We start from the raw sequence: 12,991 nt of genomic DNA, 5'->3' as shown, positions 1-12,991 counted from the left end.
TAATCTTAGATTCTTAATTCATTTCAACAAGCAGTGGGATGTTAAAGTAACATTATTAATGCAATACTTATATACCCAGTTAAACTATCTCAGAAGGAAAAATTAATAGCAATCAGATAAGCAGAGGCTACAACTATTAGAAACTACTTACTATAAAGAATAAAAATATATCATGATGCACTATATATATTATAGTACAGTAACTATACCATAGCACACTACACTATGCAATGGGAGCACAAGTGACATTGGTTACCAATACTCTGGGCACCTGCAGTGTCAGCGGCGATTTCTTCTCAGGAGCTGAAGCAGGGCCACAGTCTACTGTTTGTCAGCACAGAGGCTACACTGATCCACCACAATGAAGACCCCAAGGCTGGAAGTAGCCTCAATAGTTATGCTCAAAATCTGACCTAAAATTGCTTCCATCCCAAGGTAGAAATGGTAAGGGCAAGGGAGTTAGGAAGGCAGGGTCAGGGAAGGGCAGAAGGAACTTGGAATGAGTGGGGACTAGAGTTTAGGGAGAGGGTGAACATTTTGAAGAGCCTTTTTTCACTTCATGATTTTTAAGATGTGGTTGGGATAAATCTCATTCAAACTTTGTTTTTAAAACTAAAAGGCAAGGAGGGGTGACCCATCCCTGCAATCCCAGCACAAAGAAAGCTGAGGCAGGAAGATGTCTCCGAGTTAAAGCCACTTTAGGATACAGGAGGTTGGTTCCTAGAAAATTTGGCTGTCTCCAAAAATACATAATATACCCTATGTTTCTGTGATAAGTTACCTACTGCAAATTAAAGTGTTTTGTAATAAACATCTAACGTCTCTTTAACACTCCATTTGAAGAGAAGCTTCAGCATATATTTTTATTGTTGAAGGCCTTCTTCCAAGTCACATGACTGTCACATATTTGAGCTCCTTTCTGAGACAGGTAAGAAAACATTCACTCTTACAGACTATAGTCACCTAAATATCCCTTGGCCTTTAGTAAATGTGACTTGGTCATGGAGTGGAGCAGTATAAGTCATTTTCCAACAAGGCACAAATTCTTAAAGAGTCCACAACCTCCTCCAATCATGTCTCAAGCTGAGCATCAACTATTTAAACACATTAGCCTATGGGAGACATTACATCCAAGTCATACCGAAGCCTTTATTTTTCAAACGTAGTTTACTTACAGATTTTTAGATTAACTTCTAAAATGTCATATTTAATAAAAGGTTTTTATCAAATAAAATCAAATCAATGCTGTATATAATGTTATGCACTGTAGTAGAGACAAAATTATCCAGATGAATATGTGCCTTTATGACATCAGCCGGTGTCAGGATTTAGCCTCACCTGCCTTACATCAGGACTCTGCTGGCAATCCTGTATCACTGTTCACGGTAAGGTAAAGGTAAGGACCAGGTGAGTTAGAGAGGCAGAAACAAAGTTTGAAGAGAGGTCCGAGGCAGCTTTGGCTCCTGTCACCCCAGAAAATAAACTCAAAACATACTTCCCTGTAAAACACTCTGGTCACTTATTGTCTCCAACCTTATGCACAGAAAATTTGCCAAGAGCCCTGAGCCCCGGGAAGGACTGTCTTTATTCTTTCCTAGCCACAGAAAGGGGATGGTGCAGGAGCTGGGAGTGGGGGAGGTCTCCGAGAGGATAGGGTCCTCCATGCTGAACTGCTGGGCTTACATTTAGATGCTCAAAAGCCAGGAGGCACCATGCTACATGCCAGCCAGTGAGCAGAGTTGCCAGGACAGAGCTGATACTTAGAAAAGCTGCTGCCGGAGATCAAAGGTCAGACGCTGCACCTGACAAGCTGTTTTTCCTGTTTATTGGTATAAGTGTTTAATTCAATTGATCTCTTCAGAATGGCATTCCCTTGCCGGGGGACAACATCGACACTGCATCTTCAACCAAGCTCAGAGAAGTCTCGGTGGTTTTTTTCAAAGACGCGTCCCCAGTGCTCAAGCTCACGGTTTAATTAGCCATCTTTCATCTAAGTAGCGTCTAAATCAGCTCTTTAATTCCCTTGCCTACCATGGTTGCTCTTCCATTCCTCTGGTGGGCTTAAGTCTCAAAAGTTCCCGCACACTCGCATTTTGAACACCTGTCTTCTGTCTGGTGGCACTATTTTAGGGCAGTGGCTTTCAATCTGTGGATCATGATCCCTTGGGAGCTGAGCCCTTTTCACAGGGATGGCCTAAGACCATTGGAAAATACAGGCATTTGTATTATGATTCATAAATTATCAAAATTACAATGATAGAGTAGCAATGAGATGATTTCATGGTTGAGGCCACCACAATATGAGGAACTGTAAAGGGTCACAGCACTAGAAAGGTTGAGAAACACTGTCTTAGGGCATTGTGGTACCCTTAGGAGATGGAAGCTATCTGATAGACGTAAGCCACTGGGCCTGGGCCTTTGAAGGACTGAGCCTGGCTCGTGGTCTAGATGTTTATTACTTCCTTGTATGTGATACGAAGGGTAGACCTGCCACTGAACTCTCCCATGCTCTTCCCACCAGGCTGGACTGACTCCCAGAAAACAATAGCTGAAGCCAACCTTCCTGTTTCTGTCATGCACTTGGCTCAAAGCAATGCTAACACAGCTAACATACTCGGGAAGTGCTTCGCAGTCAAAGCCTTCATCCTGCCAATAGCCTCTCCTAATATACTGGATTCCATTGCAAAAATTCACAACTTCCCAAGCCACTGAGTTCACTTCATCATTCCCTACCAGATGTTCTCACCTACAGAGTCAGCCCTCCCAGTCACATGAGTGAAGGCAGGCTAGTGTGGGCCCAGACAAACCTCCCTTCCCTAGAATACTCTTGCAGTTTTATGGTCTTGAGCAAATTCTTGTTCTTTGGGATTTTTTGGTTTTCTGCTGTGGTTCTTATAGCCACATTTCTCTCTCTTCTGCATCCTAAGAAAACTGTCCTTATCCTGAAAGATCTATTTCAAATAGTACCTCTCCTCTAGAAAACCATTCCTGATTTTTCCACCCAGTAAAAATGACCACCCTTTTCTTGTGACTTCGCCAAGGGCCAGTTATTCCTGACAATGTGTGGCACACGCAGGGTCATCTGGATGCTCTTTTGTCCTCCTCAGATAAGTTATTAGAATCTACAGTCACATCTTACTACATATTCTGGCTTCTTCATATGCTAAACTCAAGGCTTTTTCTAGAAAACAGTGCTCAAATGTGTGCTCCCTAGTTATAGGAAGTCGCATGTGCTCATAGACGTCCATCAGGAACAGCAGTGAAACCCACAAAATATTGTGTCATCAGAAGAGGTGAGCCTTGAACTGGGTTTGTCTAACTGAAGTGAGATCAATTAACCACACTAACTGATCCCCTTTGAAAGATTTTATTTCCAATTGTGAAGTGTGTTCTTATAAGTAAAACCTTGGCAATGCACTAAAGCATATTTTGTTAAATGTTATTAAAAAATCCATCAACAATTCAATTAAGGTTACATATATTTGCATTAGGGAAAAAAACTACAAACTAATATGCTAACTATAACATAGCTCACTGTGTTATAACGAAAACATATTGCTCAGTGAATGGTCTCTACTGATCCAAACACACACCTTTCTGACTTTGTAAGTGCACTTAAATTACTTAAAAAGTAATTTAATATTATATGAATTCAAATGCCCCAGTGTACATGCAGCCCTCACAGACTTAGTAGTGATCTCACGAGGAATATTCCTCCACAGTTGACATTGTGCTTTGGGGTAGAGGGCCTGGAGAAATGGAGGAATCTGAAGAGCAAAAAATAGCCTCCCGCCTTATAATTTCATGCCCAGTGGTTTTCATCTACTCTCTCTTCAGATTACTTTTCCTTTAAGGGGGTTTATGAAATAATCCCTACGCCGGAGCTGCTGAATTTCTGGTTTCTACAAAACTTGAAAGCATTCTTCAAATAAAATAGATCTGTACGAGAAGTAAGCCACTTGGAATTGATGAACATCTTGAATCTTTCTATTACTGGACCGAAGTTTGAATAGGAAGGTTAGTTTTTATGAACAGTTGGATAGAACAGAACAAGCTCCGAACCCGCCCTATCCTGCCCTATCCCACCGTAGCTCAGCAGCTGCTAAGGGCTGTTTGCTGCTGAGCAGAGCTCCGAAGGACAGCTCTTGGGCCAAGGCACCCCAGACTCCATCTCCATCTTCCTCCCAGGCTGTTGCACGCCTGGTGAAAAAGGAAATGGAAAAGATCATGAGTCAAGCCGCAACCAGCACACATCTTGGGCCCTCGAAACTCACAGCCAACAAGACCATCACTCTTTTTGAGAGCTACATCCATGACTTTGATAGGTTGGGGGATTGCAATCTTAAACACAGCCCTTCGGTTCTATGCTAAGCTATTACTAAGAAAACAGAGACTGGAAACCAATTAGCATGCTTAGGCAAGCTAAGCTATAAATGAAATATGTTCCATATGCTGTAACTTACCAAATTTAATGTACTTATCCAAACACGAAGTTATTTTGTAGATGGACCCTTAATTACATAGATATTTTTATGTATGGGTGTTTTGCTTGACTGTATGTCTGCACACCATATGTGTGCAGTGCCCAAGGAGTCCAGAAGAAGGAATCAGAGTCTGAAGCTAGAGGTACAGATGGGTTGTGGCCCTCCTTGTGGGTGCTGGGAATTGAAGCCAAGTCCTCTAGAAGAGCTCTTAACCATTGAGCCATCTCTCTAGTTCTGTCTCATCCCATGTTGTTATTGTCTTAAATTTCAGGATTGTATGTGTGTATGTGTATAAGTGTGTATGTATGTATATGCATGTGTGTGTGTATATATGTATATCTATGTGTATGTATATGTGTATATATGTATATGCATGTGTGTATGTGTGTCTGTGTATGTATATGTATGTGTATGTATGTATATGCATGTGTGTATATGTGTATCTATGCGTATGTATATACATGTGTGTATGTGTGTTTGTGTGTATATGTGTATCTATGCGTATGTATATGCATGTGTGTATGTGTGTATCTATGCATATGTATATGCATGTGTGTATGTGTGTTTGTGTGTATATGTGTGTCTATGTGTATGTATATTATCTGTATGTATGTATATGCATATGTGTATGTGTGTATATATGTGTATCTGTGTGTTAGATGAGAGGACAACTTTTTAAAATTCTCTCCTTCCACCATGTGGGTTCCAGGTATTGAGCTCCAGTTTTCAGGCTTAGTAGGCTTAGAACTCCTTTTTTGATATGGTAGGAATATGAATAGATCAGCCACTGTATCTACATGTTTAATGCAAGCACTCAATTATTAAAAGCTGAATGGCTGAACCCAGGGCCTAATTGTGTGGTTAGAGGATGCTCACAGCAGAAAGGCGACATAAAGCATCAGTACTTTTTTCAGTGCTTATGTCCTCCCACCTCAGGTCTCTTCTGTACCTACCTAAGGGTGCGGTCACAACGCCAAGATTTGGCTCTCCTTATTAAGGATGAGTTGAGTCAAACCTGGAAGAAATTGGTCCATCACTTATTATGTTCATATTAGGCATGTTAAAAAAAACAAGAATGTACATTTATGTTATTCTGTAGATTGCTCCCTGACAATGCCCAAGGCATTGTCAACCTAAGTTATCAACATAAAAGCTTTACATATATTTCCACTCCAGTCTGTTCTAGGAATTGTCTCTATAAAACTACCACAAGTCCGCACACATGGGGATTTCACAAGCACCACTCAAAGCCTGGAATCCCTAACTCTTTGAAGCTGTAGGTTAGAGGTGGAAATAATCACGTTTAAGGGTGACCTAGGAAGAGAGATAATGCTATTATCGAGATGAATACTTGGCAGAGGGGCAGCCACTGCATACCTGTGTGATCTTGATTGAGCTAACTAACCTGTAACATGGATACTAAACACTGAACAGTCAGTCAAGAACAGGAAGCTCAGTGTGAGCTAAAAGCAGTGTCCTTCTCTGTCATTTGCAAGCGGAAGGGGGGGGGGCAGTTATCTTACACCTCAGAAAGAAAAGAGAATGAAAGCAAAAGCTTAATGTGGAAAAACAAATCTCTTATCAGCATCACCTGTCAATAAAAAAAGCCGAGGGCCAATGAGCTGAGGCAGGAAATAGGAGGTGGGACATGAGCAGGAAGAGAGGGGATTCTGGAAAATAGAGAATAAAAGGAAGAAATGCCCAGGAACTCAAGAGAGAGGGATGCAAACCAGCAGGGGGCTGAACTCAGGATAGAAGGGAGGGGAGACTTGGAAGCATGAAACTGAAGAAGAGGTAACAAACCAACTGGAAGACATAGAATGATTTGAATGAGTTAAATAAGTTACGAGCTAGTCAGGGAGTGAGCCAAAGCTTATGGCTTAGGCATTTCATAATAAGTAATTAGTCTCACAGTTGTTGCTGTTGAGAACTAAGTGGCCTAGAGGAGAAATGGATTTATATTTTTACAGCTTAAGAAAGCACACTTGGAAGAGACCTAAATTCACCAAGGAGCTGAATCAAAGGGAGATAACCGTAGAGTGTTTTGTAGCCATCTTTGGCTATTTTGTGGGTTTCCTTTTTTCTTCCACCCTTTCGATCCCCTAACACTAGAGAAAAAAGAATGGAGGGGAAGGAAAGAGATCCCTGAATAAAGTCAGGGGGTGGGAAGGGGGTGACATCACTAGACTACTTCCTCTGATTAGGGGTGAGTTCCTTGGGGCAAGGTTGATGTTTGCCATCAGGGTATTTAATTTCTTCTTGTTGCTATTTCTTAGCTACTTGACATACTGTGACCAACAACAACCAACAACCACCTCTTGGGGTCCTAGAATTTATACACCCTCTGAAAAGTCCCCAGAATTCCAAACATCAAACAATTACGGAAGCTATCCGAAGCTGGCAAAATCACTACCCCACCAAAGCACAAGGCAAATCACAGTCAGCTGCTGTGAACTGTCTGAAGCAGCCCCGTGTCTGACAGCTGGGATCCAAATGAAAACATATTCCTATAATATTTGTGGCTTTTTTTTTAAAAGAAAGCCAAACTTCACAATCGTTGCTACAGTCATTACTGTCTAGCAGTGTTAACTGAAGAGATGGTCACCTGGACTGGGAATGGGGGGCAGTTGAAATAAATGAACCTTTTGTGTTTTAGAAGACTTCTCTGAAGCCTAAAGCAGAGTTGCTGTCTATTGGTTGCTCTCAGAGTGTGGGCTGGGGTTTGCCTTAAGAAGTCCGAGGTCCTGTGAGGCCAAAACTTTGGTAACGTGGGAATAACACTAACACATTATTTGCCTTTTTCGTTACTACAACATCACCACCATGAAGTGGTGTTTCCTAGCAGCTACACAAAGGCAGGTACAAGATGGCAAGACACGGCAGGGAGCCACCGAGCAGGTGTCTGTGCTTCCATGAACAACCTCCTCACCCTCATTCCTGTCAGAAGACATGAAAGCAGAAGGGAGACTAGTTCTTGAGAGAGAAAGATCAGCAGGAATAAGAGGCAGACAAGAGAAGGTGACGTCCATGAAAATGTCACAACAGGGGTGTAGGATGGTCCAGCGGATAAGGATGCTTGCTATGTAACCCTGACAACCTGAGTTTGATCCCTGGAGCCCATTTCAAAGTCAGAGAACTGTTCTCACAAAATTAACCCTCACTGTGTGGTAGCACACAAACATACTCCCTTATCATTAATAGACACATAATAAAAATTTTACATTTTCGAAATGTCACAATGAGCCAGATATGGTGGCAACACACTTTGAACCCTCCAGCACACAGGAGGCAGGGCTGGCAGGTCTCTGTGACTTTGAGGCTAGCTTGGAATACGTAGTGAGTTCCAGAATAGCTAGGACTCCACATAGAAACCCTGTCTCAAACAGAGAGACAGCAAAACAACAACAAAAGACATTTCTTGAAAGAATAGTTGCATAGTACCTCCACACTTGCTGATCGCAGAATGATTGCAAGTCAGCTGACTGTCTCTCCCAAAACTCCTGAAATGAAACAGAGATTCTGACTAAACACTCCACACTTCTTTTTTTACCTAGAAAAAGTCCTCTCTCGTCCCAGAGACAGCACAAACAGCAAACTTGCCAGAGCATCCTTCTCGAGGCATTTCAGTGTCTGAAGATTCTTCTCCAAGCCGCTCAGCTCCCGAAGGACAGAGCTGTGAAACCTCTCCAGCGTGTCTAGTCTGCCAAACAAGAAAATGTCTGTTTTCACAGCTCCACAAGCTTGCCCCATCTTGGCAAATGGGTTCTCATTTTCAATGGGCATCTTTTAGCATCGTGCACTGGTAGCTCATGAAGAGACTGGAGGGGAGAACTGAGTTCCAGAGCTCATCTTGTAGATGGAGAACCAGAGTCCATAGTTTCAGAGATACAGGAAGGTTCACGTCTCCACACGCTATCTCCTGACCCTTGAGGTAATGGTCACAGATGCTGCCTCACCCCCACAGTTTTGCTTTTCAGGTAGTTACCTGCACGTGTGTATCTGGTTCCAAAGTCTTATTAGGCAAGCTGGCGCTTCCTTTGCCTTTTCTAAAGAGAATGGAATCTCTCTCTGCTTGAGCTCAAGCTATTGACACGGAAACAAAGTGAGGGCATTTGGGGTAAACATGATATTGTTTACTGTCTTCAAAAGACACCACCCACACACACAGTGAGGCTCACAGGAAGCACTACTGGTGAGGGGCCAGTAAAGCATCGTCCTGTGTACACTTCGGGCATTATCTCTGGGTAAGTGCTATGGAGAACAAGAGAAACCAGGAAAGCCTATACTCATGCTATCGATATAATGTATTGGGTAATAGGGACACACGTCCATTATACTTTGGCTTATTGCTGAAAGCGATACTCTGGAGGTCTCCTGAGATAGAGAGATGTGGGCTGGGTGTGATAGTTGTCTTGAATGTGCCGATACTGAACAGAATTAGGGACTTTCCAATAATAAGGCAAAGTCAGAAAAAAAAAAAAGCCTGAAATTGCCGTGATGTACAGCCCAGAGATAAGACCAAGATGACTTGCACGCGAAATGTCTCAAAGATCTGCTGTTATTAAACAGATGCCCTCCACATCCCCTCCTGCTGTATCTTAGACTCTGATCTTCTTTACCAAGTTCCCTCCTTCCTCATCTATTTGCCTGTCACTGTGCTCAAACCACGGCCTTCTGAGAATGTCACCAGTGGGTCTGCCAAGAACATTTGGTCCCACTGGAGAGAATGGACAGGGAGCAGTCTTATCCATTCAATGTTGCCATCAGAATGGCAATACAGTCAGTGTCCAGAGTCAAGAGGAATGCGCCTGCCTTGTGCTCAGGAGACCTTCACACATGAAGGATAGTATACCATTAGAGAATGAAAGGAGTGTAGCAAAGTCAGAATGAGCTGAGTTCTCCTGGTACTTTCTACTTAACTCTGTTGAGCGATACAGTTGACAAATTAGAAATGTGGGAACTAGAGAGATTGCTCAGTCCATTTGTGCCCTCTGACCAGGACTTGTCCGTTCCCCGCCTCTCCCTGGCCTCCAGTAACCACCCCCATGCTCTGCCTTCTACTTCAGCTCTCATAGATCTCACGTATATAGGGGATGTCATGCAGTGTCTGTCTGGCCCGGTCCACACTTCACGCTTTATTGGACTGGTACCTCAAATTTTCTTTTAAGATCTCTAGTGAAATTTTCGAAGGCCGTTTTAAAAGCAGAACCATTTACACTTCCTGGCATGTCTTCTTGAGATGGAGTAGAAGTGTCTGATAAACAAAAATGAGATATTAACAATAACTATAAATAAATAAATAAATAAATAAATAAATACTCAAGTAGACACGTTTGGTCTCTGCTTACCAGAGGATGCAACAATTTGTGAGAAGCACAAATGTAAACCACAGACTCCCTCCCCCCCCCCCAACTATCTATCTGCATCTGATTCTGCAAAATGGCTGACCCTGACCACCTTAAATCAGACCAATTAATAATGTGTCTAGGAAGGACTGGGCATTACAGGAAGGTGTAAGGAACACACGCCATGGAAGCCAGTGTAATAGCTCAGTGGGTAATGGTACTTGTTACCATGACTAATGATGACCTGAGTTCAATCCGTGGGTCTTATATAAGGAGAGAACTGACACGAGAAAACCATCCTCCAACCTTCATACATGCATGACATGCATATGTGTGCACATAATAAGGATATAACAGGGTATGTCACTGAGGATAGCCTGACACAGAATCTCAGACTTACCTAGCTAGGCATATAAGGTCTGTGTTCTAAAGGATTTGCCTTCACCAACTTGTTCATTCCTTACAAAAACCATGGCAGGTGCTTCTAGGATTCACATGAAACACTAATACCATCTGACTTCTGCAAGCTTCACACCAGCAGCTCCAGGAATAGAACCCAGGTTCTCTCAAATCATGACAATCTTGTGCCTCTAGGCATCCCAATCTGTCTTTTTTGGAGCCCTTCATTTCAAGATCTATGGTACTATTCAATCAGAAATCTAGCCAAGCTCACATAGACAGGATCTATCACTTGCTTCGATTATAAATTATGTGTGCACAAACATAATAACTGTCAGCTAAGCAGAAGCCTATTTTAGAACCTGCTGGTCTTAAAGAAGAGCTACAGAGCAGAAATCAAAGTGCTAGAAGAAGACAGTGCTTGCTTTTATCTACAATTTGTGCAACAATTTGTTCATCTCAGAAAGAACAAAATACTTAGCACGTGGGCTGACTGCAGTCCCGGTGATCTTAGACCGTAGCTCTTGTAATTCACATGAGTACACTAAGAACAGACACATCCATCACACCCCTCCCTCCTCAGCTGCTAGGTGAATGCGTGGAGTTACCTGTCACGACGGGGGATCCCGGAGCATCTTCTAATCTTGATTGCTTTAGGGCAGCAACACTCCCATCGGGTATCTCTAAATGTAAACAGTACTGTCATGAACGGTTTGTGTGCGTACTTCTTTCGTGTCCAATGCATCTTGTCCTCTTTGGTCTGTGGACTTCACATATATGTCCACCGTATCTGTATCATCCTATATTGATGTAGGTCTCTCTACATCCCTCTCCCCAACCAGCTCTTCTTGCATTCCCCAACCCATCCCCTCTTGCACTCAAAACATCTACAGATAGACAGACACACACACATAAACACATATATACAGAGACACTTGCACACAGAGAAACAGACACACACACACATACATGCACATACATACGCACACAAAGACAGACACACATGCACACACATACACATGCATACACATACATACCCACAGAGACAGACACACACATATGCACACATACAGACACAAACACAGACACACACACATGACACACACATATAGACACACAGACACACATAGATAGATAGACAGACACACACACACACATTCACGTCCTACTGAGGCCATTTAGTATTACATCTACTTTCATGCCTTTGGGGCTGACTCCTTAGGTTTGGAGTCTCATTCCTGAAGGAAAAAACAAAGCATTTCTCCCTTCCTCCGCAGCCTCTGACTGCCAGCAGTTCTTCACCTGGGGTGGAACCTTGTATATGCTTGGGTGTCAGTGTGCTCTATGCAGGTTTGGTGCAGACAGCCATGTTGTGAGAGTTCATGGGAGCAGCATCTCTGTCCTATCTTGAAGAAAATGTTATGCGATGGTAGTCCCCGACCTCAGGCTCTAAAAGACATTTCCTTCTCCACTTTTGTGATGTTGCTTTGGTTTCAGATATAGGGATTGTGTTGTAGCTGTCACATTTGGGGACAGGCACTCCTTCAGCCATTTGTTTTATGCACTTCACTGGCCATGGGCCTCTTTTTCGCCAGTTAATAACCAACCTTGATACAACACAAGTGAACCTCATCTCCTTCTCATTACTAAGTACTGTTGGCAGGTGGATGGAGCACTGCCTGAGACTCAAAGCAATGCTATCTGCTGATGCCTGAAGGAAGCCGTGGCCACAGGCATCCCTTTGATGTGCTCAGACACATTTAGGAATTCTCTGCTTCACAAGGTATAGACAGACTCACTAGATACAGTGTTCTAAATAAAGCCAGAGCACTGGACAACAAAGATATCCCCCAGATGGCTGTAGCCATGGGTTTGTTTTGGATTCCTCTATTCCTTTGGCCTCTATGTTTTGGCTTTTGGTTTTTGGTTTTTGGTTTTTGTTTGTTTGTTTGTATGTTTGATTGGTTGGTTAGATTTTTGTATCAGTACCATGTTGTTTTTGTTACATTGTGGAGTTATTTGAAGTGAGGCACTGTGATGCCTTCAGCCCTCCTCCTCCTCTTCCTCCTCCTCTTCCTCTTCCTCCTGGTTGGGTTTGCCTCTGTGATTTAGGTCTTCCCTACATCCTATGACCTTTCCTCCATTTCTCTGGAGATCGTCACTGAAATGTGCTGGGGACTGCACTGAATCTGCACATCACCTTTTAGGACCTTCTTCAGCAGTCAGTGGGGACAGGCACACAGAGAGAAGCAGAAAACCAGATCCTTAAATCTCACTCTCTACAAAAGTCAGTGTGATATGTATGAAAAGCATCACTCTAGGACCTGAAATGTTAAGCCGGCTCAAGAAAAACATGGGGGGAGGAAGCACTTCAAGAACTAGATTTGGGCAAAAATTCTGTAAAGTACTCTAGCTGCCTACAGAAAGTCATGGTGAGGACTGATAAATGAGAGCACAGAAAATGTAAAAGCTTTTGCAGAGGGGAACCAGGACCAGAATGAAAAGACATCCTATTTAACGGGGGAATGTCTTTCTCAGCCCTCTATTCAATGGGGGACAAGTATTTAAATAAAAATAATAATAAAGAACTCCAAAATATATGCAAATAATCCAGTCAATAAATTAACAAATGATATGCCCAGGATCATAGGATCAGAGGTGAGGAAGACACAACATCTCTCCCAACACCGGGGAGTAACTGGGACCAGCGGGACCCAGGCACTGAGGAACTCGGCCCAACCAGTGACACAGGTTCCTTCTGGT

At 42.8% G+C, this 12,991-nt stretch overlaps 1 protein-coding gene across 1 annotated transcript in view; it reads right to left on the bottom strand.

The window, feature by feature from the left end:
• Positions 1–8,030: 8,030 nt before the first annotated feature.
• The window catches only part of Sycp2l (synaptonemal complex protein 2-like), a 59,933-nt gene continuing 54,972 nt past the window's right edge, over positions 8,031–12,991 (bottom strand). Inside the window, exons 26-29 of the mRNA NM_001324525.1 lie at positions 10,837–10,911; positions 9,635–9,738; positions 8,470–8,567; positions 8,031–8,184 (exon numbers count right to left, since the gene is read on the bottom strand). Coding sequence (NP_001311454.1) covers positions 8,031–8,184; positions 8,470–8,567; positions 9,635–9,738; positions 10,837–10,911 — 431 coding nt within the window. The remainder of the gene's footprint in view (positions 8,185–8,469; positions 8,568–9,634; positions 9,739–10,836; positions 10,912–12,991) is intronic.

This window comes from Mus musculus, chromosome 13 (assembly GCF_000001635.26).
Source record: "Mus musculus strain C57BL/6J chromosome 13, GRCm38.p6 C57BL/6J".
NCBI classification, from domain to species: Eukaryota; Metazoa; Chordata; class Mammalia; order Rodentia; family Muridae; genus Mus; species Mus musculus.
This window is presented reverse-complemented; position numbering and strand designations above follow the sequence as displayed.